Source organism: Chelon labrosus (genome assembly GCF_963514085.1).
Source record: "Chelon labrosus genome assembly, chromosome: 8".
Lineage (NCBI taxonomy): Eukaryota > Metazoa > Chordata > Actinopteri > Mugiliformes > Mugilidae > Chelon > Chelon labrosus.
Window position 1 is genome coordinate 24844798 of NC_140358.1, and position 27158 is coordinate 24871955.

General features: G+C 43.9%; 3 protein-coding genes across 4 annotated transcripts; 1 reads left to right on the forward strand and 2 right to left on the reverse strand.

The window, feature by feature from the left end:
* The first annotated feature begins 6968 nt into the window (after positions 1–6968).
* rab33ba (RAB33B, member RAS oncogene family a) lies at positions 6969–12251 on the forward strand. The gene is made up of 2 exons (XM_084550066.1): positions 6969–7401; positions 8604–12251. Exons 1-2 carry the CDS (start codon positions 7174–7176, stop codon positions 9096–9098), a joined length of 723 nt encoding a protein of 240 aa, XP_084406192.1. The 5' UTR covers positions 6969–7173; the 3' UTR covers positions 9099–12251.
* LOC311491975 (uncharacterized protein) lies at positions 12244–18341 on the reverse strand. 2 transcript variants are annotated; one of them, XM_084550068.1, is made up of 6 exons: positions 17898–18341; positions 17566–17625; positions 15341–15472; positions 14869–15015; positions 14038–14095; positions 12244–12729 (listed from the first exon to the last, which is right to left on the reverse strand). In XM_084550068.1, the coding sequence occupies exons 1-6, from the start codon at positions 18060–18062 to the stop codon at positions 12623–12625; spliced, it is 669 nt and encodes a 222-aa protein (XP_084406194.1). In that variant the 5' UTR covers positions 18063–18341; the 3' UTR covers positions 12244–12622. The 2 variants fall into 2 exon arrangements, with proteins under 2 accessions (XP_084406194.1, XP_084406193.1); XM_084550067.1 differs by having other exon boundaries at positions 12244–12732.
* A 1337-nt stretch (positions 18342–19678) lies between these two features.
* Positions 19679–26546, reverse strand: setd7 (SET domain containing 7, histone lysine methyltransferase). The gene is made up of 8 exons (XM_084549459.1): positions 26463–26546; positions 24841–24970; positions 24387–24588; positions 24049–24238; positions 22669–22750; positions 22454–22571; positions 21394–21551; positions 19679–20593 (listed from the first exon to the last, which is right to left on the reverse strand). The coding sequence occupies exons 1-8, from the start codon at positions 26500–26502 to the stop codon at positions 20401–20403; spliced, it is 1113 nt and encodes a 370-aa protein (XP_084405585.1). The 5' UTR covers positions 26503–26546; the 3' UTR covers positions 19679–20400.
* Between the last annotated feature and the right edge of the window lie 612 nt (positions 26547–27158).

The following is a 27158-nucleotide window of genomic DNA, read 5'->3' on the forward strand; positions in this document are numbered from 1 at the left end:
CGCACCCATAACCAGTCGCTCGCTCTCTCTGCTGCCCGGGACATGTTGCTAACCGCAGTCCTCTGGCTCCTTCCACGTATGCCCTCCCGTACAAACTTAATACATCTATTCTCTCTGTTAACGGCCATGGAATTTAAATTCACCCGTTTTTCCTCAATTGCAGCTGCTAAACATTTCAGTACCTGGTTATGACGCCAGGTATAACGTCCTTGGGAAAGACTAACCTTACAACCTGTCAGAATATGTCTAAGCGTGCAGACACAAGTGCACAGTGGACAGGCATTATCCTCACCTACCCATTGGTTTAGGTTCTGGGGAGTTGGCAGCACATCGTATGTAGCCCCTAACATAAATCTAATCCTGCTAGCCTCCATGCTCCAAAGCTCTCTCCACTTCAACTTCCTTTTCTCCACACTCTCCCAGTTCACCCACTGACCCTGCTTAGCCTGCGACACTGCCTTCGAGCATCTAACTGCTTCCTCCTGCTTCTGTACTTCTTCCACTACCATCTTTCTCCTTTCCACTGCTGATGCCTTGCACCACAGAGTTTTCCCTGCACACAGCCCTAGGCCTCCACGCCCTTGCTGTACATGACCTATGATATCCCTATGTTTAAGAGCTGCCTGTGCTTGCTGTACTGCCTCTTTTGCCTTCCACTTCCTCCCTGTCTTAATAGTAGGCGCTACACTCCTAACCACAGGATCCTTTGACTGAGTAAGAGTCATTTCCAGTCTAACTTTAGCACACTTAAACTCCTCTGTTAAGCTGGTAACTGGGAGCTCCAGAATGCCTTTCCCATACAAGGCTGTGTCACTTAAGCAGCGTGGGACACCAAGCCACTTTCTGATAAATGAATAAATCATTCTTTCTAACTTTTCTACCTTTGAAAGGGCAACCTCATACACCGTCAGCGGCCACATTAGCCGAGGCAGCAAACCAAATTGCCAGCACCACAATTTTAACTTCCCTGGTAGCCCTGACCGGTCTATGCTTGAAATGCCTTGAATCATTTCCTGCCTCAACCCTTCAAACTGCGCCTTATCACTAAGACTTGCATCATACCATCTTCCCAAGCTCTTCACTGGCTTTTCCAGCACTGTGGGAACTACCTCATCATTTATAACAAACTTCTTATCTACTACCTTTCCTTTAACAATAAAAATACTCCTAGATTTAATAGGCTTCACTTTCATCCTAGCCCACTGCAGGTTGCTATTTAGCTTATCCAGCAATCTTCTGGTACAAGGAGCGGTTGACGTTGCTCTCGTCATGTCGTCCATGTAGGCCCTGATTGGGGGGAGGCGAAGCCCTCCTTGCAGCCTTTCTCCACCTACCACCCATTTGGAAGCCCTAATAATAACCTCCATTGCCATTGTAAAGGCTAGTGGAGAGATTGTACACCCTGCCATGATGCCTACCTCCAGCTGCTGCCATGCTGTAGAGTACTCTGCTGTGGTAAAGCAGAGTTGAATGTCTAAAAAGTAGGCTTTGACTAAGTTTTTTATACAGCCTGGAACTCTAAAGAAGTCAAATGCTTCCCATAACAAACTATGCGGCACTGACCCAAAAGCATTAGCCAGGTCTAAGAATACAACATGCAGGTCTCTCTTCTCTTGCTTTGCTAACTGAATTTGGTGCCAAATCATGCTGGTGTGCTCTAAGCATCCAGAGAAGCCGGGGATCCCAGCCTTTTGCACCGACGTATCAACTAGTCTGTTTTTAACCAAGTAACTAGACAACCTCTGTGCCACAACACTGAAGAAAATCTTCCCCTCAACATTAAGCAGACTAATTGGTCTAAACTGGCTTATTTCCAATGAGTCCCTCTCTTTGGGAATAAAAATCCCCCCTGCCCTGCGCCATGCCTTGGGAATAACCTGTTTCTTCCATACTACTTTCATCAATTTCCACAGGAACCTCAGCACATCTGGTGCACTCTTATACAGCCGGTAGGGGACCCCATTAGGTCCCGGGGCTGAAGAGGCTCTTGCATGTCTTACCACTTCTTGAACCTCTTTCCACCTTAGTGGGCTGTCATCACACTGGCTAACTATTTCACCAATAGGTGGAATATCAGAGGGTAGTGCCAACTTTCTAAACCTGTCCGTATCTTTATGCACCTCCTCCAAGTACTCCTCAAGCCTCTCTTTTGGTACCGTGAGGCTACCATTCTTTTCCTTACTAAATAGTGACTTCACAAACCTAAATGGGTCCTTATAAAATGCTAACCTAGCTCGCTCTTTCCTTTTCCTATTTTTCCTAATGTTCTCCGCCCTTCTTAACGCTGCCAATCGCTTCCTAACATCTGCCTGTAAACAATCAATACCTTCCTTCTCTTCAGCTGTTGCTTTCCTCCACTGCTTCTTAAGGAGTCTCCTCTCCTGTACGAGCCTATCGATCTCTTGCTGACGCCTCGATCTAACCACCTGTCCCTCTTGTTTCTTCTGTTTCTCAACCACACCAAATCTTTCCTTACCATAACCATAAATAATATCTCCCATTTTCTCCAACTTACTCTCCGCCGTCCCTTTAAGTCTACCTAGTACACTAACCAAATCACTATTGATGTCCTCCCACTGCCTAATATCTGATGCACCTGGCCATTTGATCCTTGCTTTCTGACCGCTAATTTTCTCCCTTTTTGGCTGGCTGGCCTCTCTGTCTGCCTCAGTGCTTGTACCTGCCTCAACATTAGGGGTGCTGATGTCCTGCGAACTGTGGGTTAACTCCTGTCGCTGGACTTCAACCGACTGACTTAATGCACTTCTTAAGAAGTAGCTATCAATGCGGGGTCCCTGTGTTCCCTCTGCCAAGCACTTTTTCCTCCCTTGGTGGATTCTGAGGCCCTTTACTGTTGTTATCTTTTGCCAGCCACACACACAAACCTGCTGCTTCTTTCCATCTCCATCTGAACTAGTAGCTTCCAGTAACGTGCCTTGCCTACTCGGTGTCAAATTCATTCCTGGGTCAAAAGCCGTGTCAGTCCAAACTGAGTCATCTTCCGCCCCTGCTCTCGCTGACTCTAGGGGTATTTTATCATTAGTCGTCTTTGTAGCAAGTAGGGCTGCAGCTATCGAATATTTTAGTAATCGAGTACTCTACTGAAAATTACATCGATTAATCGAGTAATCGGATAAAACGTATTTTCACGGTGTTCTCCTTTCTTTTCAGTCGGAAATGCTCCCACACTTTCGACATTTTCTGTCTTTTTTTATCGCCTTTTTCTTCTGTTTCATCGTCGCTATTTCTCCTCGCCTCTGCCATTTTCCCGCTCCCTCAGTCAAACACCTGTACGTCCGCTTCCTCCTCCTCCTCCTTTCTTCCCCGGCCTTCCCTTGCGTAGGTGACGTAAGCACGTTGTGCCACATTGAAAGTAGTCCGTGCGGCCGCTTGAACCACAATTAAATTGACGATTCCTCGAGGCAGAAAAAAATCCTCGGACCACTTTTTGTAATCGAGGTACTCGAATTACTCGAGGAATCGTTTCAGCCCTAGTAGCAAGTTAGGGTGTAGCCCATGGCTTATTAAAGCCTGGGCTACTGCCACAATGAGCTGCTAACCCACTGTAGCCCCGGTGGGGACTATTCCCTCCTGTCAGCTGTCTTTCCATGCTGTCACTAGGTCTTTCCCTAGTTGTCAGCTGCACTATTCGCAACAGTCACTAGCCTAGGCTAGATATAGCATTCAGTAATACACAGGATAAGATGTTATAATCCCTTGTGCCAAAATCCCAGGCAAAACACATTTAGAGGCCCTGTTCAGCTAAGAGACCCTACCAAACCTATGGTCATATAATATGACAATTAACCTATAATCTACATAAACTAAGTAAAAGCTGCTGGCTTGTAAGCCCATTGAGCAGCATAGTTCAGACATTGTAAAACATTAACTAAATACGCTGCTGGCTTGTATGGCCCGCTCAGCAGCTAACCATAGCTACCACGTAACAAGAAGACAACAGCAGTATGCAGCGTGTCATTGGGGTTTTCAAGTGGGCACCTCCCTTCACCGATGTTTCGTTAAGTTAGGCCCAGGACACCTCGAGAAGGCTTAACAGTGACTTCCAGCGTCCTGGAGTCACCCCCCTCCACACCGCCACTGCACAACCCTATTTCCCCTCACCATTCGATGTCTATCAACAGCTAATATAGTAACTAATAACCACGTAACAAACAAACAAATCTACCGTGATTCGCCCCGTTGCTGCGGGCCGAAAACACGTAACAAACAAATCGCGTAATAAACAAATCGAGGCCTACATGCGGCCTTCCTTACCTTAGCTAGTTCCCCAGCGAGCATGCTTCCTGCGCACCCATAACCAGTCGCTCGCTCTCTCTGCTGCCCGGGACATGTTGCTAACCGCGGTCCTCTGGCTCCTTCCCCGTATGCCCAGCTCGCTCAGCAGAGCAATCACCGACTTTGCCACAAATCCACGGCAACCCACTTCTACCGGGCGGACATAAGCCTTCCATCCATTCTGCTCTGCATCTGCTGCTAACTCTGCATACTTAGCTCTTTTTCGCTCATTAGCCTCCTCAACTCTATCTTCCCACGGGACAGTCAGCTCTATGAAATAAACTACTTTCTCTGGCTCAGACCACAACAGCAGATCTGGCCGTAGCCCAGTGCTAACTATCTCAGCTGGAATAACCAGTTGTCCATTTAAATCCGCTCTCATCTGCCAGGCTCCTCCTACTCTAGAAATTAAGACATCCTCCTGTTTATGTTATGCTGAATATCATTCATTCATTCATTCATTCATTCATCTTCTGTAACAGCTTGTCCCGTGAAGGGTCGTGGGCTGGGGTGGGGGGCCTGGAGCCTATCCCATCTGCCATTGGGCGAGAGGTGGGGTCCACCTTGGACAGGTCTCCAGTCTATCACAGAGCTAACACAGAGAGACAGACAACCATTCATGGTGAATATCACACACGTTATCCAATATATCATTCAATACAAGGCAGGAGCTGAATCTAGTCATAATGGAGAATGAGCAAGGGCGCAGTAAAATCAATATATAATTTAGATAAGAGCCTTAAAACATTTCACTCTTTCTAAAGCTCAAGATAATGTCTTCACGTGTCTTATTTTGTCCGACCAATCATTCGCAAATCCTAAAAATAATCAAACTACTGTTACGTATGACTGAGAAATAAGGAAGTCCCCTCAGCAATAATAATAATAAAAAAAAAAAAAATAGCTTGAGACCATTTAACTTTTGCTTAAATGGATTTAATCAATAAGTTTGCATGTTCTCCCTGTGTCTGTGTGGGTTCTCTCCGGGTACTCCGGCTTCCTCCCACTGTCCAAAGGCATGCTGGTTAGATTAATTGCTGATTCTAAATTGGCCGTGAGTGTGAATGGTTGTCTGTCTCTGTGTTAGCCCTGTGATAGACTGGCGACCTGTCCAGGGTGTACCCCGCCTCTCGCCCGACAAGCGGTAACAGAAGATAAATGAATGAATGAATGATTTAATCAATAACCACTTTAATAACTGATATACAGTATTTTACAACTACATATCTTATGTATCTCACTATGTCTATATATCTATATTACCACATATCTTCATATCCATTTTATTGCATTATATATATTGCTTTATATACTTTTGTATAGTTTACATACTTTATCAACCTGTGCAAAAAAAAGAAAAGTGGGGGTTGATGACATTTTTTGACAATCTCCAGCTTTTCCTCCTGCAAAGTAATGTCGTAGTTGGAGTCAAACACACATACAGGTGCTCCTGCACGTAACATATGTTAATTTATAATATACTGCCACTCTTGTCCATAGCATGGTCACGTCCCGTCTGGACTACTGCAACTCCCTTTTATTTGGTTTACCTGACAAATCCATGCATAAACTACAACTGGTTCAAAACTACGCCGCACGTATCATCACTAGAACCCCCCCCCATAAGTCACATAACACCGGTCCTGCAGCAACTCCACTGGCTTCCTGTCAAATTCCGTATCATCTACAAAGTCCTACTTCTCACCTTCAAGGCATTAAACAACCTCGCCCCTCAGTACCTCACTAACCTGCTCCAAAGAAACATTCCTGCCCGCACTCTTAGGTCATCCTCATCACTACAACTCACCATCCCACCTGCTCGCTTGACCACCATGGGGTTCAGAGCCTTCTCCCATTCAGCCCCCTGCCTGTGGAACGCCCTCCCAGAACACTTAAAAAATTCAGACTCACCTTCAAATCTCAGCTCAAAACTTATTTATTCACGCAGGCCTACTCCTTTCCATAGTCTCACTTCTATCTCCCATCCTATCTGTCATTTGTATTTAACTATATGTTCTATATTATGCTTGTGTGTATTTTAATTGTGTTTTATTTTAAACAATTTTGTACCGTGACCTTGAGTGTCGTGAAAGGAGCCTATAAATAAAATGTATTATTATTATTATTATATCATAGACTGTATATAAAGATGGACATGGAGGGATTGGTGTTGGCGTCCTGTTTCTATGGCGTCAAATAACTAACTAAAACGAAACTTATCAGAAAAAAATGAACACTTGAGTATGCATCAGCTACCTAAAATTAACAGAAACCACCCTTGAAAAAAAAAAATATTTTGACATGTACTTTAGTGTTTTACTTTTTCCTCAAGTCCCATCCACTAATATGGAGGAGCTTATGTCTTATACTGCAGCTAACCACCAGGGGGAGCTCTACTCGCTTTGGCTTCACCTTTGAGGAGCTGCTCCGTCGTCCATCTTTATTTACAGTCTATGATTCACATCAACAGCGTGAGAGATACCGGTAAAAGCGACCATACACGCGCATAATATTCGGTATTAGCGGCGGTTGGACTGAGCTGCTTAAGGTTCGACTTTTACATAACTTCCCACGGGACCGTGAACGCCGCATGAAGCGGCATCTCGCGAGAAGAGACTTCCTTTAGACAACATTGTACGTGGCTTCACAGCTGAGCCACGGACTGGGGAGTGTTTACAGGGATGCGCATGCTTAGATCGGAGCATAGTGTGTGTATATTGACATTATCCGAGCGTCGATTAATATCCAAACATCTTCCAGAAAGTGTTTTGACTCAGAGCGGAAGCTGTCCTCTCTTAAGGTTACGAGCCGCCGCTGACTGTGATTGCAGGAGCCGCTGCTGATCGTCAACCCCCCCTCCCCCGTTTCGGTTTGATTATGGCGGAGAGCGGGTCTTCGGTTGAATTCTCCGGCTCCCTGTCGAGCGTGAACCTGCCGCCGCCGAGGACCCGCATCTTCAAGATCATCGTGATCGGGGACTCCGGGGTCGGGAAGACGTGCCTGACTTACCGCTTCTGCGCCGGCAAGTTCCCCGACAAGACCGAGGCCACGATCGGGGTGGACTTCAGGGAGAGGCTGGTCGAGATTGACGGCGAGAAAATCAAGGTGTGCACCGCAGACACAGGGGGACGTGGGGACATGTTGTCCCCCCTCCTCCCCCCCATGTGGAAAACATTGTGCCGTAAGGCTCAAGTGCGCATAGAAGCAGGGAAGAGGAAGGGCTGAGAGAAACACAACAAAAAGCAAACCTTAAAGCAATGTAACATGTCAATTGATGGTAATTAATGCCTTGCTCAAGAGCATGTCAGTGTCAATTGACCCAGAAACGACTAATCCTCATAATTAAGGTTTATTTAGATCCTATAAATACAACAACAATGCAGCTTTTGACGTTTTGCATGACAAGAAATACACAGATTAGCCACAACATTATGACCACCGACAGGAGAAGTGAATAACATTGACCATCTTGTGACAGTTCACCGTCCTGCTGGGAAACTCTTGGACCTGGCATTCATTCATTGGTGTGGATGTTACTTAGACATGTAGCACCCACCTAGACCAGACCAGACACCCCCACCCCATAGCAAAGACACTCTTTGATGGCAGCAGACATCCCCAGCAGGATGCAGCCCGACACAGGCACAACAGCACAAGGTGTTGACCTGGCCTCCAAATTCACTAGATCCCAAACTGATCAAGTATCTGTGGGATGATCCACAGAGGCCCCCCCACTAACAACATCCTGTTGCCAGACACCACAGGACACCCTCAGAAGGCCCATGTCCATTCTCACATGAGTCACAACTGTTTTGGAGACACAAGGGAGACCTACACAATATTAGGAAGGTGGTCATAATGTTATGCCTGATCAGTGTACATTGAATAACTGAGCAAATTTCACACCAAACACAATTAACGTGTAGAAATTTAGAATTCCGCTGCTGCTTGATCAATTAACAAGTTGTCGCTTCGCCGCTGACGTTTAACATTTAGTTTCGGTGGAAAACATGAAGCTGCCTTCTTCTGCTCATGTTGATTTGAGATTAGGATTCATCTGCAGCCGCCAGCAAAAGGAAATGAACATTTTAATTGTGTTTGGTGTGAAATTTGCTCAGTTATTAAATATATTTCTTGTGTTGTGATCCAGTGTGTCTCAGTGATGCGCTTTAATTACTTTCTGGGTGACAGCTGCACAGATGAATGAGATCATCTTTCGAATAAACGTAGAATTCTTCTTAGCACAGTACAGTTTGTTGGTCTTCTAGGAATTTCCACTCATCCACTTAAACTCTTCCCTCCCACAGATCCAGCTGTGGGACACTGCCGGCCAGGAGCGCTTCAGGAAATCCATGGTCCAACACTACTACCGCAACGTGCATGCTGTCGTCTTCGTCTACGACGTCACCAACGCTACAAGCTTCCGCAGCCTCCCCGCCTGGATAGAGGAGTGCAAGCAGCACGCTTTGGGCACGGAGGTACCCCGGATCCTAGTGGGAAACAAGTGTGACCTCCAGGACTCCGTCCAAGTGGGCACGGACGTGGCGCAACAGTTCGCGGACGCCCACTCCATGCCGCTGTTCGAGACGTCCGCAAAGAACCCGAACAGCCAAGGAGACGGAAACTATGGAAACAGTGACCACGTCGAGGCTATTTTTATGACGGTAGCCCACAAGCTGAAGTCTCAGAAGCCCCTGGTGCTCAGCCAGCCGCCCGAAGGGTCAGGGGGCGCCATCAACCTGAGCAGGGGAAGGGATGACGGGGCGGACGCAGGCAGGAGCTGGAGCTGCAGCAGCTGCTGAGAGAAGGAAAACGCGAGGAAGGAACGAAGGAGACGAATTCAGCCTGTTGTTCCGCGGGGCTGATAGAGGTGAAGGCAGGAGCAGCAAAGGGAAGAGTGGAAGTCAAAAAAGACAAAATGGATCTAACAAAAATGGCTTCATGATCAGAAAAACAAAGGGACTACTGCCTCCAGTCGGAGAGGATACATCTTTTCACTGCTTGTGCTTAACTTTACGATGATTTTACATGGTTATGGGTACTATTTATAATGTTTCAGAGAATGTGGCCAAAATTCAGATTTCGAAATTAGTTCTCCTAAGGACAATTAAAGTCCCGAGGCTAGCCGAAGCAAACTTGAAGGGGGTGGACAAAATAGCAGAACGCTCTATAACAGAGTTGCATATGTGACTTTTTCATTTGGGGTTTGGGTTAAGACTGTGAAAACGGATTTATGTCTGAAGGTGATATTTTGTCTGGCCCCTTTATAATTCTTTTAGTTTGCATTCACTCATTTTGATCATCTGCCTTTACATCCAGCTCTGATTAAAGACGGCCTGTGGAGTTTTTCCTTTAAACCAAGTGATATTTACATTTTGTTTTTAATTAACATTTTCTCCTTCAAAACACATCTGCAAGATTTAAAAAGCCGCATCGTTCACGCTCTTGCACCTACATTTGCTGACCCATTGTTAAACGTATTAGATAGTTAACATCAGGGCTTGTTTGCAGTACTGCGTAACCTACGTACGTAGCCTACGCCGGTGCGAGCCATTTATACTTGTGCACTCGTCAGGCTGGCTCACTCTGTAACAACACCACCCAAACACTAGTTGGCGCTGTGTCTTTTTTTCCCAGTCGGGTTAATTTTTGTTTAATTTTTGAAACTTTCGCCGAAGACGAGTCTTACAAATGTTCGCATCTACAAACCTCCTCAGTTAACCTTTCCTCCATGTGTTCCATCTTTATTGATCCAAAACAATCGATTCAAAAATTGCGGAGATGGAGAAACAGCCAGAAATACTAAAGCGCAAACACGCTGCTACCAAGCGGACCAATCACAGCTCTTGCTCCGGGGCGCGTAGTCAGATTTCTGGGGAGGTGCACGTCAGGCTACGGCGCTTGGGTCTGAATTTGACGCAGAAGTCTAAACCGCAGAGAAAAAATGTGGAGATTTCATTTAAAAGCAATGGCGTCCACTATTGATCAAAAACTCCACAGGGTGCCTTTAAAGCTGAACGCTATAAAATCACTAACTGAAAAACTGAAACTTCCAGGAAAACTGTTTTTTATATATATCTTGAGGGTAACCGTTTTATTTTGATGCTCTGGAACAGTTATGACATATCAAGCTCCGAAATCAACAAATCAGCTGATTAGAAGAAAGCAACCATGGTAAAAAAAAAATAAAAAAAAAAGAAAGGGAAAGGCCTCGACTCTGGTATAGTAGTCTAGGCTCGTTCGGCCTGGTAGAGAGGCTGATTGGGGGCCCTCTGGGGCAAAAGAGTTCACTGAGCGCTGCCTAAGCCTATCAGCACAGCATACTAGATTTCATAGTACACAGTTTTAAATCTGGTCTTTTTTTATTTTTACGTCAACCAGCAACGATTAGTTTCGCTAGAGCTGAAAAGGGGAGCAACCATGGCGACGTGGTCATACGTCATTCTTCCGATATCGCAGGTTTAAATCTCGTATACTAAGTGGACTTGGTTCCTTTTTGCATTTCACCTTTCCAATTACGCAAAATCCAATTGCCAAACAGTGAACATAAGCTCACATGAGAGACATTCAGGTCAGGTTTAGTCACAGATTGATCCCAAAAAGTTGACAGCTAGAGGACACTAGTTACAGGAGCAAGCAGTAAAAGATAGTTGAGAGGAAAAAAGAACGATCACAACGTAGAAGCTCTGAAAAAAAAAATCAAGGAGCACTTCTAAACATGATGATATGATCATTACTCTGAAGTACGCAGGTTTAGAGTGAGCATTTATTTAAAACAAAAGTTCTTTTTTTTTTTACGAGACTGTAAATAAAGATGGACGCCATGACAGCTCCTCTAAAGTGAAGCCAAAGCAAGTATAGCTCCCCCTGGTGGCTGGCTGCAGTATAGGTCATAAGCTCCACCCCCTCCATGTTAGTGGATGGGACTAGCCAAATTCCGTTTTTGTAATATTTTGGCTTCACTTTGGCCGGTGCACACGTCATCCTTTTTTAAATACTTCCCCCAATTGGCCAAAAATAAATAAATAAATATTACCGCAGCTGTAAATGAAGTGGCAGCTTTGTGTTTTGGCATGCAGCTAATAGTACTTTGCACTTGGCGATGGGGAGAATGTACCAGGGATCTCCTGAGGGACTCAAAAGGGAACCTTTAACACTGAGAGGCAATCAGAAGAGGGTTAGTCTTTGCTAGCTGTCGTCCTGTTCTCAACAAACTGCTAAACAGAAATACAGTAACGTGTAGGTTAGCGTTTTAAACAATGAATACACATACATCTGATAAAGGCTTCGTAGTGCTCACCCAGGCCTCCCCTCACGTACATGGATGCCTTCTCTCACTACCTACATTGTATGTTAAGCCTGTGATACAATATTCAGCATGTCTTGCACTGTTGTACAATATAAGCAGACTCTTTTAAAACCACGGCGGTCCCTCGACTGTCACCCATATCAGGTTCGTTTGCAATTGTGGGTCTTTTAGTGTTTTGGATGTTTGCCGTAACCACAGCTGGCCCTGTGGCTCCTCTGCTGATCACCGCCACCGCGTTACGTCTTCTTAGAGGACACAGACTATCAAACCAAACGGCCTTCTCTCAGGACTTAACTGTTCAGAGGCTATGCACGCAGGGAGAAAGAGACATCCCAAGCATCTCTGTGGCCTGTCAGCAACGTGACTACAGCAGAAGACAGACATTGTGTGGGTGTGTTATTGTTCTAGATTTGGTTGCTGCTTTATACTGTTCTCCAAGTGTCCTTTGTAATTTCATTTTGCCTTATTTTTTTGTTCACTAAAGCCGCAATCAACAAACACTGCTACTGTACATGAATGAGAATAATGAAAGGGGCGATAAAGGGAAGATGCTTGCAGTGGTTTTGTCGTGTGTAACCTGCAATAAACTACCCTGAACGTTTCAGAAAATAATATATGTCACTCTCTCTCTCTTTAAACACTTCTTCAGTCCAGTTTTCTTTATTAAATACACATAAAATGTCTTAGGATTTATGAGCTCAGAACAAAATTCACTTTTGCACAGCACACACAGGATTAAACGTTTCAGCCTCGACAGGTTGCATATTCAAGTTTGGCACAGTTTTAGTGACTAGCTACAGAAATGTGAGGCCAAAGAGGAAATAGGACACTGCCACAGTCCAAAAGTGCTTGGTCTAATCACAAGCACTAAAGATTCATATGTCTTGGGATCCCCTTCTGTGTCCATTCACAAAAAAGAATCGTATGAGCACAACCTGAAGCAAAGATACTCCCCGTGATCGCATTCACCCACAAACAGGAAGGTTAAAGAACCAGTCTCTGTGATGTGGACGTGTGTCAGGTCAGTCTGCTGTATGGAGGCAGTTTGGAGGGACCCTCCTCTTCCTCAGTGGTGCCTACGTCAGTCAAATGAGCCGGGGAGTTGAAGAGTCTGTCGTCACCCCCTGCTGGACACAGATGAGAAGTACATCACATGAATGCTTAAGGCGCTTTTAGAGTACCGCGGGACCTAGACGCCGTAACTTACGTACGTAGCCTACGCCGGTGCGAGCGTCAGTCTGGCTTCACCCAAACACTAGTCGGCGATGTGTCTTTTTTGCCAGTCTGGTTAATTTTTTGCTTCTACTTCCTGCTTCACTTTCAACAATGGCGACTGAAGCCCAACACGAGTCGTACAAATGTTTGTATCTCCGAACCTCCTCAGTTAACCTTTCCTCGATGCGTTCCATCTTTATTGTTCCGAAAAAATCCCCAATCACAACTCCTGTGCTCTGCGACGCCGCAAACCGTAGTTACACTTATGGGGAGGTGCATAGGGTCTGCGCTGTCGCCGTCAACCCAACGCAGAAGTCTAAACTGCCTCTTAACGATAGCATACATAATCACCAACGGAAACATCAGCAGCAGCTGGACACGACAATCAAGACCACATCTGTAGTAGAAGCTAGCGGGCGAGAGCCTTCAGACTGAGTGATGTGTTACAGGCAAATACAAATACTAATACTGTGCACAGGTTAGATCAGGCGTGGCAAACTAATTTTTAGTCCAGGGGTCACATACAATCCCATTTGATTGCATAATAACCAATAAATGACGACAACGTTTCTCTTTGTTTTAGTGCAAAGAAGTACGGTTTAGGTCTGGGTCTCAGTGGACAAGTTAGTATTAGCAGTTACTTTTATAATTAAAGATCCTGCAGGTCAGATTGGACTGAACAAAATATGGAACCAATTTCTGAAGACTTTCATAAAAGCGTATATTTCGTATACTATATATATGACAACAGGTTTGCAATATTAATCAGTCTTTTGTAACTCTGAGTTTGGACAACAGACTGTGTACAAAGGTGGACAATGCACCTCTGTACAAATGTGAAGCCAAAATGTGCGCTAGCATTTTACAATGGTGATAAGTTTCCTACCATAATGTGAGCACACACACTATGGAAATTATGTTATATAGTCTTCGTGTACTCTTATTTAATAGAAAAATGTATCTCCAGCTACCCTTTTCCACATAGATTTGTTCATGAATCAAAAAATACTCCCCGGCTTCCAGCTTGGCAATACCCGCCGTGTCATTTCCTATAACAGCAACGTTAGCCTAGCACCAATTTACAGAACTGTGACCTCCTCTTACTGGATATTCTCCATCCAAGTGTCTCAAATGTGGGAGAACCATTATCTACCACCTGGTGGTTAAGTGCTCTTGACTGCTAGTTGGTTTTAGAACATGTAAACATTAGATCCTACCTTGCCACGTACACACCATCTCAGTGTCGCCAGTATCATACTGAGGAACGAGAGTCTCCTGCAACACACACACAAATGAAAACCACCTTTAAAACAAAGTTAATAACTAAAAGGACACATCGGAACAAGAGCCTTTTCTCAACCATATGACCAGTAGTGGTCTTTAACAAATGGCATTTCCTTCAAGCTTAAATCTGCGACGTTACTGTCACTGTGCTTAGTCATACAGGCCTGGACGAGACAGAGGGGGGGGTCAAAGAGGCCTGGATTCTTAGGTGTGCCTAAGAAAGAGGCTGTTCAGACCACGCGTCGAGATCCGATCTTGGTCGATGTGATCACATAAAAGACAGGTGTGAATACACCCCGGAGACATTGTGATCGCATTTGAGAGCTCGGATCTCTGACCAAACAGTGGAGCGTGTGTGGCTACATTATTATTTCCTCGTTCACTGATGTCTTTAGCTGTTCTCTAACGTACTCTAGATTATGTCGTGGTTTATTTGCATACAGAGCGAGAAACTGAGATCGGATCTGGAGACGCATTTAGAGACGAATGTTAATGCCAGGTCTGAACACAACGTACTCAAAGCTGGCCACTTGTGATCGGATCTTAACACAAGGTCTGAACAGGCTCTTAGAGGCAGTAGAATCTAGGGAATCCTTAGTTTTCCCAAAGACTGATAAAAGAAATTCTGAAAGAGAGATTGAGGTCAGCTTGGACCTGACATCCAGTCACAAGCTCTGTAGTGGAAGCTGGTCCCCCGTTCCATACATAAAACAACATTTAAGCTGCCTTTTAAAAGCTGTTAACAGTGACTGTGTTGCTCCTACCAGACCAGTTCGGGTGTCGTAGCAGGCACAGCGGGGAAGACTGCGGCAGCCCACGTAGGCAATAAGGGAGGATAGAGCAAAGCCGATGATGCAGCTGAGCAGGATGGTGGCATTGGCCCCCTTCACCATCCTGTGAAGGACAAATTTCTGTGCAGACAAACAAAGGACATTGTTATAGCATGTTTCGTCAGAGTTGAGTAATAAATCAAACTGGTAAACTGGAAACGTGCTAAGGAGTCAGAAATGTGATGTTGATGCAACACGTGTCCATTTAGTCCAGTATGTTTTCATAGAGACGACTCATTTATGTGTGTTTTTCCAAGAAAGGACATTTAAAACAATAAAATAAATAGAAACTAAAACTTAGAGGCTCTACTGAGGGACTACGCTTTCTGTTTGCATTCATTCATTTTGATCCTCTGCCTTTACATCCAGCTCAATTAAAGACGGCCTGTGGAGTTTTTCCATTTACCACTTCAGGACTGTCGTGGTGGTGGAAGACGTCATCGTCCTCCTCTCCGTAGGTGAGCGTCAAACCGGAGTAGCCTGCTATGACCACCGCAGCCAGGCAGGAAAGCCCCGCGGCCACCACCGTCACGCTCACCTGCAGGCAGACACAACAGAGAGCGCTATTAAAATGACGCTGATGACGTGTTTCCCACTGAATATTCAGCTTGAAGGCTTCACTTTAAAGTCGTGGCAGCAATCCTTATCCTGTAAAATGAGGTCAGCGGGGTCAGACGGGAGTCAGCTACGTCCAGGCCCCAGTCGGCTGACGGATTCTTGCTGTGAGGCATCAGTGCTGACCACCACACCACTGTGTCGCCCTCAAGAATTAGTTCATTCATTCATTCATTCATTCATTCATTCATCTTCTGTACTTGTTCCTGTTAAGGGTTGCGGGGTCTGCTGGAGCCTATCCCATCTGTCATCGGGCGAGAGGCAGGGTACACCCTGGACAGGTCGCCAGTCTATCTCAGGGCTAACACAGAGAGACAGACAACCATTCACACTCACACCTACGGCCAATTTGGAATCACCAATGAGCCTAACCAGCATGTCTTTGGATGGTGGGAGGAAGCTGGAGTACCCGGAGAGAATCCACGCAGACACAGGGAGAACATGGAAACTTCAAACAGAAAGGACCAGGGACCTTCTCACTGTGAGGCATCAGTGCTAACCACCTCGCCACTGTGCCGCCCCAAGAATTATTTGACTGGCAGAAATATTTTGAACTTCACTAATCACTTTTCATGTACAAAATATTCCATGGGCCGACTGGGGCCTTTCTTTCTGTGTGGACTTTCCATGTTCTCCCTGTGTCAGCTTCCTCCCACCGTCCAAAGACATGCTGGTTAGGTTCATTGGTGATTCTACATTGGCCGTAGGTGTGAGGGTGAATGGCTGTCTGTCTCTCTGTGTTAGCCCCGTGATAGACTGGAGACCTGTCCAGGGTGTACCCAGTCTGTCGCCCAATGACAGTTGGGATAGGCTGCAGCCCCCCCGTGACCCTTCACAGGACAAGTGGTTGCAGAAAATGAATGAATGAATGAATGAATGAATGCACAAAATATTTCACGGTTCCCGCTTCACAAATGTGTAGACTATTGGTTCAACAGCATTGTGAAGGGCGTCAGTCTGTACAGCTTCTAGTCGTTCACTATAAGCAAAGAAATTACTTAGCATCGTTTCAACACGTGATGCCTGATTGCATCATTTAATCTAAAGTCTGCAAGGTTTATCGACTTGTTTCCACAGAAAACAAGGGAGTTCATGTTTTAAAAGACCTGAGATCAGCCATGCAGACTTATGGTGTTCCATGGGGATCAGTGCTCCCTTCAGCTGGATCTAAACTTTACAAACTAATTTCCGACCCTCACAAGACACTTCAAGTCCTAATGCAATAAATGGCGATATTTGTCGTATCGTATGGTAAAAATTTAAGCGGCACACCTAAGAATCCAGACCATCTACTAATACACTATAAATTTGGATGTACCTTACACCTAGAAAGCGGCGTTCTGTGAAAATTAGTTAATCTCCCAACCGTGAACTATGTTCATTAGGTGTCCTGGGCTCCTTTACGCATGTGTACTGGGAATGCCCAGGTGTGGCCAAATTCTGGTATTGCTTAATTTAGGTGACATACTTGGAGTTATGGTCCTTTTCTCAACGCTGCTGCTTCTACTTAATGACGATACCCCTTTAGATCTTTCCCTGCGACTGAGACATATTATATGTTGGCTCTGAGATCGGCAACCACCACATTCCCTGACCAGGCCGCAGTGGGGCAACACCTTTCTTGAAATACTTTGAACGGAGCCAGCTTTAAAACTCTCTGGGCATGGTAGGTAGTTCATAGACCTGGGGTGGGAGGGGGGGGGATACCAGTGTTTGTTTGGGTTAAAAACAGAAAATGCTGTGTATGTATGTTGTATTTTTCCGGTTTCATGTCAATGAAGTATAAAGGTTGGTGACATGGTCCAGATTCAGTGGAGGGCAGTAGAGCCTCCAGCACACCTGACAAGTTTCATCTGACCATGGGTGAAGAAGGAAACGGCTTTTTACCTTATAAGGTCACATTAAGACGGGAAAGATAGACGAAGTGAAAGATGGAAGTAGATGAGTATTATGGTAAACGGATAGAGCTGTCGGTTGGTTGTACTTGTATGCATTTAGAAATCATTAGCCACTTACCAGTTTTGATTTTTTCCAATTGGAGGAAAACAGTGCCAGAACGGCTGGAGAGGCCATGATCTAAAAACAAAAGAAAACGGTTTGAATGAAATGAGAAAGAGGAGCAGCAGGCCAGGACAAAGTTCCACTTCCAACAGGGTGTTATGAGTCACCAACAAGCCAGACTCCAATCAGTATTACTAGACACTTAATGAGGTTTTATTAGATCAGACTAAATGTTAAAAAACCACCAGCCGGCGTGTAATTGAATGCAAGCCAAGGTGTAAAGGTTGTTTGAAGACTGACATATTGGTAGAATAACAAGTAAATAACAAAATAAGGATGGTTCTCACCAGTCCTCCCCACAGCGGCGTCCTGCTGGTGCTCAGCGGAGTATCTTTGCGGAAAACTGCGTCCATTATCCCGCAGATCACACAAATACTCGCACAGGCCAACTGGAGGATACCGAGTACGAGCACGCCCTTCTGGTTAAAAATAAAGTACTTGTGTCGGTCCATCTCTACGGTTTTCACCTGCGGAAAAGCTCCCGACAACAGTCCGACGTGTAGTTGGGATGAAACGTTAACTAAACTTGATGCTTGATACCGCTTGGTTTGATTTCTGCGTCAGGAACATCAGCACCGGTGGCGATAAATGTGAAGTCTGAAAATGTTTTTTTTTTTTTTATTCTAGTAAGAGAGCAACTCGCAGTACTTTTTATCCTTTGGCGTGGATCTTCCGGGGGGCAGGCTCGTTTCGGTGTTGTGTTGGAGCAGGTAGGAAGTTTATCCATTAACCTGGCTGACCGGCAGCAGGTGAAAAGGGAAGCAAGGGGGTTTCCAACTGCCCAGTGTTTGGACTGTCAGGCTGCAAAGCCACGCCCCCTACACCTGTTGGAGTTTACCGAGCCGTTTTTTCTTTTTCTTTTTTGTAAATAAATGGCTGTTGTCGAACCAGATACACATATTTATCAGTGTTGAATTATTTACGATAGTTCTACTTTTTAAATGTTGCTAAAAAATATTTAACATTCACTACAAATTAAAATATTTGGACACTCATTTACGACTTTTAGAAAAATACTAAAAAAGAAAATAATGAAATAATGTAGTTAAGTATAAATCTTTCGACAGTGACTACAGATTAAATAGCAACTGTAATTATTAATAATATAATATTTAGTTGTTTTTTTTTTAGTCAGAATGTAAAAGGTCATACAATAAGACTCAGAATGACTTTAGGTACGTATAGAGAAGATATCAATAAATAAAACACATCAATAAATAAATAAATAATGTTTTAAATTTGCATTTTTCCTTTAAAATATTCTAAAATAACAGCTGATATAGATCACACGTTTCTTATGATTGATAAGTACTTTTCAAAATATTGTTCATTAAATAACTGTTAATTATTAAGTGTTAATGTCATATGTTGCATATTATTTTTGTATTTATTTATTTTCTGCATCCCTTACGGTCCCTTAATTTGTTGGGGATGGCCAATTTGGACAGAAAAAGCATCAACTGTAAATAAAAGACACTGAATTTGTCTATTTCTTTATACTTTTACTATATCATATACTTTTTGCACTGAATATATAATTGTTTGCCTTTATCCAGATGTCTACAACAGTCCTGCGTAAAATTCTGACGCTTTTGAGTTCATTCTTAATCTTCAAATGCAGGATCTCATCAAATATAACTCTCAACATTATTACAAGACTTGATTCGCACATACAAACCTGTCCTAAATTATAGCTTTGCCTTTATTTTGGCAGTCAGACTTTACCACATTGGCCTAAGTGTGCTTAAACCCGCGATAGTCCCGTTGGCATCCCTAATTGCTCACAGGAGAGTATCGCTCCATTGGAAGTCACTCATTCTGCACCCATGCACTTGATATGCTGCCTCCTGTCATTCCTAAAACCTGAATATTAAGGATCTGGAAGAGAGGACCTCCTGTTTTCATATAAATCCTTTAGCTGAGGTGTATTTCTGCATTAATAATTGTGTGCTTCCCTGCTGCCCAAATGTAGGGACAGAGACAGAATATGTTTAAACCTGTTCCTACATCCATCATAAGATAAATGAGGCGCGTGGATTCATTTTCCTTCTCTTGGACTTTTATTTTTGAGAGCATAAGAACACAGATAATTAGGTTAGAAAAGTGGAACAAAGCTCACAGGTCTCTTCTGGAGTGGCGGACCTTCCGTTATTTTATTTTTTCTCCTGGAGTCCTCAAGTTACAAATCATCTTTATAAACTTCAGGGAAACGGTACAGTACTCAAATCAGTTTCAGATATTATAAATAAAATGGTCAGTGTAGCGTATGAGAGTGAGTTAAGCCGATACGTTAAGTAGTGTGCGGTACAAACAATGAACGAAGTCCTGTAAGTTAAACTGCTACTACAGCTAAGTCAAGATAATGAAAACTAACAGTTTTTTTTGTTTTTATCATATCCTAAATTTATAAGCACCAACCATAGATGTGTAACTCTTGACTCCCATTTGAGTAACACTGTAAGTGATGGAGAGGACAGTGCATGAAGCAGAGCAGCACCTCCAGCCAGAGACAAGTCTCCTAACACCTTTTGGTTTCTTGCATAGTTCTTGTGTTGCTTTTGCCCAAGCAAGGCCTCCGTTCATCATGTATTTCTCAAGCAGCACTCCGCCCGAATACCACGTAACGAAAACTTCTCAAATATGTATGAGGGGGGGTTTGAAACTGCAGGGAAATTCAAGTACAAGTGCAAAGCTCCAGAAGACTTGTAAGGGGGTAGCACAGGTATGGTGGAGGTGGTGGTGGTGGTGGGGGGGGGGGGTTCTTTTGTCCAGAGGTATTCGTCTGTGTTCTCAGTGGCCGGTGGGGCCCACCTGTCTCCGCTGGAACACCTCTAGCTCCTGCTTGTACCAGTCAGGAGCCTCCGGGCCGTTCTTTCCCGTGGGCTCGTGATCGTAACCGTAGGCTACCGTGAGCTCCTCGTCTTTCTGCACAGCCCTCAAGGTTCGGATGCACTTGATCGGCCCAAAACGTGGATGGACATACCTGCGCGAGAACAAAAACGACGACAAGCAATAATAATAATATTAAAGTAATTTACGTAAAAAACAAGTAGGGAATAAAACAAATGATAAAAATGTCAACTAAGACTAAGCAACATATCAATATGTTGATATATGACAACAGGTAAAACATTCAGGGTAGAACTCTTACCCCCCAATATCAATTTAAAATATTATTATTTTTATTTACTTACTTATTTATTTTCTCTATTTAAACACAATGAAATGTATTAAATACAATTTTTATTACATTTTTTGTCTCTCTTTAGATTGATGTTTTATTTAGTAAAAAAATATATTATTAATATTGTTATGGGTTTTATTATTGATGATGGTGAATAATAACACTAATATTATTGGTAATGAATTAATTATGGAAAAAAATGATACTAGTTAAAATATAACATTTATATTATTATTATTATTCTTAAAAAATATAATTGATTATTATAATAAATACAAGAATCCCACCTTATCTATTTTAGTTTTGTATATACATGAGTACTGCTTTATCTACTACTATAATTATGTTGTCCAAAAATGTATTTATTATTATTTATTCTCTATTGTTATTTATTTACCTAAAATAAGTACTACTACTACTACAAAAAAAGTAAAATACTGAGCGAAATTCAACACAGCTTCACCTTGAGCAGCTAAGAGTAAAATACTGTTTTTGGATCATTACATGTGCCAAACTTAAGTCTCATGCAGACCCGAGTCCAACATTTTACCTGCGCAGTTTCCATTTCTGGTTAATTTCTGATGCAGCTTTGTACTCACGGGTCGTATTTGCAGTTGGGGGTGAAGCAGTGGTTCGCCTTGTGACCCAGAGAGGCGCAGTACCGCTCCGTCTGGTCAAACGGCCGAGGGACGTCAATCACCGTGTCTTCATCCAGAGAGATTGTGTTCCCGTTCAGTGCCCAGTCTCGGCTGTCCACCTGAGGAGTCCATGTGGACATGTTAGCGGAAATACTAGGACGTTCACACCATTACTGAGCGGAAGAAACCTCGTGTTAGAATATACAGTGGAGGCTGGGAACCAGTAGACTAGGGGTACTCAACTACATTTCAAGGAGGTCCAGTTAGAGAAACATCTTGAAGCAAAGGTCTAAAGATTAGTGTCATATATATTTATGTAAGTAGCCTTGTAGTTGTATCAATATGCATGTAATCGATGTGTCGGCATCTTTCTTTCTCTTTCTACCATCTTTTCATGTGAAACTTGCCTCTGACTCTCTCATCTCTCTGTAGAGTCGCAATACTTGCCGCCTGGAATTCACGGACTTGATTGTTGAGCGTTACCACGTTGGATGCCTTAAATCTCACGCAATGGGTCTGTGGGGTGTCCACTAAACTCCTACCAAAAGCTGCACCAGTTAAAGTAGAAACGCCCCGTCAGGTTTTAAATCATAACCTTCTGTTTTGGCTGTAGGTCTGGGTCCGTATGGGACGGCCTATGGGTCTGGACCTGGACCGCGGTACGCCTGTTAGTGACTTGTGCTCTACACCAATTGACGTTGCCTTCGACTCAACAAATGAACTTCCTTTCTGAGGAGGCTCAGTAATTTTTTGTAGCACAAGGCTGCTAGAGATGTCGAGGAAGTGGTGAGGCCTAAGGGTCCTGTCCCAGACAGCGGTCCGCCTAAAACGTCCGAGGTCTGAGATGGAAGCCAGAAACTTCACATTATTCCAAAGTATTTCCTTGGAAGTGAGAACAGCAACAACCTAGTATGAGGGCGAAAATTATGACTTTTCATTTACACACAAATTTCCACCGTGTAAAAGCCAGAAGATCTCACCAAAATGCCGTCTTCTGGAAACTGCCGGCCTCCAGTCCTACCTCTGAGTGTGTGATGCGCACTCCGTTATAAAAAGCCATCACTGTGTCAGCGTCAGCGTCCGTCTTGGCAAACAGGCCTTGTCCTGCTCCCTGGATCACAGAGTCTGCCACAAACACCCTGACACAGGAAGACAACAGCAGGACTGTATGAAGTGCTGCTTCAAAATCTGACCCTGGGTTCGGGAAGAAGGGCGCCATCTGTAGAGCTGACCTACCTTTGGCTCTCGTAGGGGTCGTGCATCAGAGTGTGGGTGGCGATACAGGTGGACGTGGACTTGTCGTACGAATACACGGGACCTTGAAAAGAGATAATGGCATGTTATTGTCCACTTGTCTTTCTCCATAAAGTACAGGTAGGACGATATGAACTCAGACTTCAGTGGACAATCACAAAGAATACATGGCGTGATGCGTCCAGCTTCCTACAAGATTTACACCACAATGCAAAGGTGTATGGTGCAACAAAACACAATTGTCTGTTTTCACAATTGGAATTCCTGATGTATTCCCACCAGGGGGATGGAAATATGTGAAAATATCCTTAAATTATTGATTGCAAAAAGCATTTTCACCAAATATCGAATATTACTTCTTGAATACCTAAACTTTGGGTGGCTTTGTGATGCTACCCTGTCACAGTTCAATATTATCCTCTTCCTAAACTGAGACTTCAGGGGACAAGCAAAGAGAAATCACAAGTGTGACACATCTAGCTTAGGACCGCTTATCTGATTTACTGGATGACGGCATTAACATGATGAAGTATCTTGATTTTGATCTAAGCAGCTTCCAGGATGTGAACTCACGTCAAGTCACGGCAGAACATTTTAGTCGTTTCCTTGTTGATCCAATTTTCATCTTGAAAAACAAACGCGACCGATTTCAGACGATCCTAAATAGATCCACAAACTTTTGAAGCTCTTGAAGACTTGGACTTTATTTATCCACAAGGGAAATTGTTTGGTCACAGTAGCTCAGTTTCACATAAAAAACACTCTTTAAAACCAGTAGTAAAAAGAAAAATAGGCAATTTAAAGGGGAATTACCGTTTTTTTACAACCTGGACCTTATTTCTGGCATAAAATACGATCGTTTACTCACCCATATAAGTTTGGTGTCATTTGGAGTCGTCCAGATGATATTTAGATTCGGGTATACCTATATAGTGGGAGTGACTGGGGCACCGAAACGCAGCCTCTAAATAACGCATTATCTGCCGCGAAACTCGTTCATTTCACCAATATTTTGTTATGATACGCTAGTGCTATTCCCCGTTGAGTCCGGAGTTACCTGTTAGCATCATCTGAGGTCTGTAGATTCATCTACTAACCTCTGATCTGGATGATGTCATCTCAAGTTTCGAGTTTCCGCGGCAAATAATGCGTTATTTAGAGGCTGCATTTCGGTGCCCCAGTCACTCCCACTATATGGCTATACGCAGATCTAAATATCTTCCGAACGACTCCAAATGACACCAAAGTTATATGGGTGAGTGAACTATCGTATTTTATGCCAGAAATAAGGTCCAGGTTGTAAAAAACGGTAATTCCCCTTTTAATGGACGTTCCCATCATAAATGAGACGTTGCTACTCACTGTTGGGTGTCATTTCAAAGCGGGGTCTTCCGGTCTGGTTGGAGATCAGGGTAGCCATGCGAGCCTCGATTAGCTCGCCGTCCACAAAAGTCCCATAAAGAGCCGTGCGACCGTCTGGGTAGATGTACGCCACGGAGTCGCCGGTCATCTCCCCGTCCTCATTCACCTGTCCAAACACACAGCCGCCGTCCTATATGCACCACAGTACACGCCAACAAGCACAATACACAGAGTTAACAAAAACTGTTCATTTGCAGTATTTTAATGTATCAGAATGGATTGTGCCACTGTCGTTTATGGTGTAGAAGCACGTAGCAGCACGCACTGAGCTGACTCACGGGGTAGTAGACCCAGCATTCACCACAGCGGTTGTTATCTTTGTACTGCCCCTTGAACACCAGGCGGCCCTCGCCGTCGAACTCCTGGGCGGGCCCGTTGAGCTCGCCATCCACGTACGTCCCATTGAGGACACCCCCATCTTCATATGTGTATACCCCCTGGCCCTGCAGAGCGTCGTCTACATAAAAACCTTCCAAGGTACTGTGGGGATGAGGGAAATTAAACTTGAGCTCAACCGTTTCAAGGCGAGTAAAGCCAGATTAAAGGTGCATTTGTGTAGAATTATTCTTTATTGGCTTGAAAAAGGAATTTGTGGTTTTCATGAGAACACACTAAGTACAATGATGATAAATGACAGATGACAGGTTTAACATTCAAGAGCTGTCAATTACAGTATTTCGGCATGAAAAGCTGAAATCACTTCCCTCCAAACAGGTAAATAATTTGTCGTACCTTCCATCAAAGAAGAAGAACTTCCCCTTGCCATTCTTCTCTCCATGGGTAAAGTGTCCTTCAAAACGATCACTGGATGAGTAGGTCACCGTGCAGAAACCATGGGGTTGACCATCGTCATCCAATGGACCTGAACAGGATTTATTTGATTATATTACACTGTTTTTCTAAACTAATTATTATAGTTTAAAGTGCTCTATTCTACAATACAACACATGGCTAAACATTATGACCACTGACAGGAGAAGTAAATAACATTGACCATCTTGGGACAATTCAATGTTCTGCTGGTAAACTTTTGGACCTGGCATTCATTCATTGGTGTGGATGTTACTTAGCCATGTAGCACCCATCTAGACCAGACCAGGCACCCCCAACCCCATAGCAATGACACTCCTTGACGGCAGCAGCTATCCCCAACAGGATGCAACGACAAAAACAGTTTAGGAACAACTAAAAAAACATAAAGAACAGCACAAGGTGTTGACCTGGCCTCCAAATTCACTAGATCCCAAACTGATCAAGTATCTGTGAGGTGCCCATAGGACCCAAATGCCCCCACTAACATCATTCTGTTGCCAGACACCACAGGACACCCTCAGAAGGTCCATGTCCACTGTTCTGGAGGCACAAGGGAAGATCTACACAATAGGTGGTCATAATGTTATGCCTTATCGGTGTACTTTGATAAAAGTTTATTGCTGCTCTAAAGATAAGTCCGTGTCTAGACTCCTCAAGGAGTAATAATCCATCATTTTAGTGACAAAACAAACAAAAAAAATGATTTAAATTTATTCCCAAAGTTGAATTCTGGTTGTTTGTTTTTTTCCTAAATCAAAACAAAGATGGCGGCACGCCGGGTCCTAACGGTCCTAACGGTCCTAACTTCAAATATAGGATTACAAAAAAACATTTTTTATGACTCAAAGTACGGACGGTTTATTCATCCACTTGAGTAAAAGAGTCTTAGAGAGTGTTTCAGATATTCTCAGGTCATAAATATTATTTATATATATATTTATTTTTTTTATAACGGAGCTTCAGAGCAGCCGTTGCTCCCGTTAAAATCAAACAATGGTTAGTTCAGGGAACCTGGGATGTGAGCTGATGATCGACTACACATGCATTAAAAAAACAAAAAAGAAAGAAACATAAAATGCGTAAAACATTTTATGATTAACTCCGCTTTTCCAACATAAATAGCGCCGCTTTGCATTTTAATAAATCGCAGCCTGTCCACTAGTGTCGGTGAACGAGGAGACACGAAGTATGAGCAAACCACACCACGCCTGCAACAGTGCTGCTAATTATCACAACATATCACAGTGGGCAGCAAACACAACTGGAACATTAAACGTCAGTCTTCTCTTTGCTCGATGCCCGCAGCCACCGTGGCTACCACCCGCTCACTGGCATCCCCCACCCCGCCGCCGGTCGCCTGTCAAGCGGACTCTCTCCTGAAATAAAGTCCCCGGCGCCGAGAGTCGACCGAGCGAGGCCCTCTCTCCCAAACAAACCGACCCGTGGAGATTTTTTTAAGTGGAGAAGTGACATCACGGTCTCAAAACGTTAGAGAAATGTCCTTTACGCGGAAATACCGACAGAAGACGGAGGTTATGTACCTTCAACAACCTCCTCCACATTTTCATCATCGCTGTCCATGCTGCAGGAGGCTGCTGGATGATCACACCCCGGCTCTGACTGCCTTTTCCTGTCACCCACGAGGCGTCAGCGGGGGCATGGCCACACATGACAACCCACTTGACCCTGGAAGATATGCAACTAATGCAACTAATGCATGTCCGGCTCATTCGTTTTATTCAGCTGAAGCCAGTTAAAGTGATCATGTTATCTTATAATTTTGCTTTTTGGTTTCATTTGTGATTAAAACACATTTTCTGCTTTTATTCATGTGTTCTGTGTCCACATTTCCCCCAAAGTAGAGACACACAATTTAACGAAGAGGATAATACTAGGATGAAACTGTATAATTAGACTTAGACTGTCTAACCTGCAATTGGTTGAGTGACAGTATATTTGAGGGCATTCATTTACCAGGTACTCAGTAGGCAAGCCTTTCATTCGTTCAGTATTCACCTAATCAGTGTCCCTGAGTCTGAGATTTCAGTTTTCCCACATGCACCACCGTTGCTCAAGACAGCATTCACACCACTTCTCATTTTGCACATTGGATTGCGTGTAGATTTTTATTACAAATCTGTTCGAGCGCTGTCAGACTGGATGGGAAGTTATTCTCCAGACGTACAGTCATCGTTGGTTCTCTCCACAGATCACTCCATTGATTTTAGTCTCGGCCT

Coding starts and splice junctions, on each gene's coding strand:
- LOC311491975 (XM_084550067.1), bottom strand. CDS start 18,062: ATGGACCGACACAAGTACTTTATTTTTAACCAGAAGGGCGTGCTCGTA. Junction 17,626..17,897: donor CGCCGCTGTGGGGAGGACTG/GTGAGAACCATC, acceptor TTTTGTTTTTAG/ATCATGGCCTCTCCAGCCGT. Junction 15,016..15,340: donor ACCACGACAGTCCTGAAGTG/GTAAATGGAAAA, acceptor TTGTCTGCACAG/AAATTTGTCCTTCACAGGAT.
- setd7 (XM_084549459.1), bottom strand. CDS start 26,502: ATGGACAGCGATGATGAAAATGTGGAGGAGGTTGTTGAAG. Junction 22,572..22,668: donor GACCCCTACGAGAGCCAAAG/GTAGGTCAGCTC, acceptor TTCCTGTGTCAG/GGTGTTTGTGGCAGACTCTG. Junction 21,552..22,453: donor TGCGCATCACACACTCAGAG/GTAGGACTGGAG, acceptor TGGACTCCTCAG/GTGGACAGCCGAGACTGGGC.
- rab33ba (XM_084550066.1), top strand. CDS start 7,174: ATGGCGGAGAGCGGGTCTTCGGTTGAATTCTCCGGCTCCCTGTCGAGC. Junction 7,402..8,603: donor TTGACGGCGAGAAAATCAAG/GTGTGCACCGCA, acceptor TCCCTCCCACAG/ATCCAGCTGTGGGACACTGC.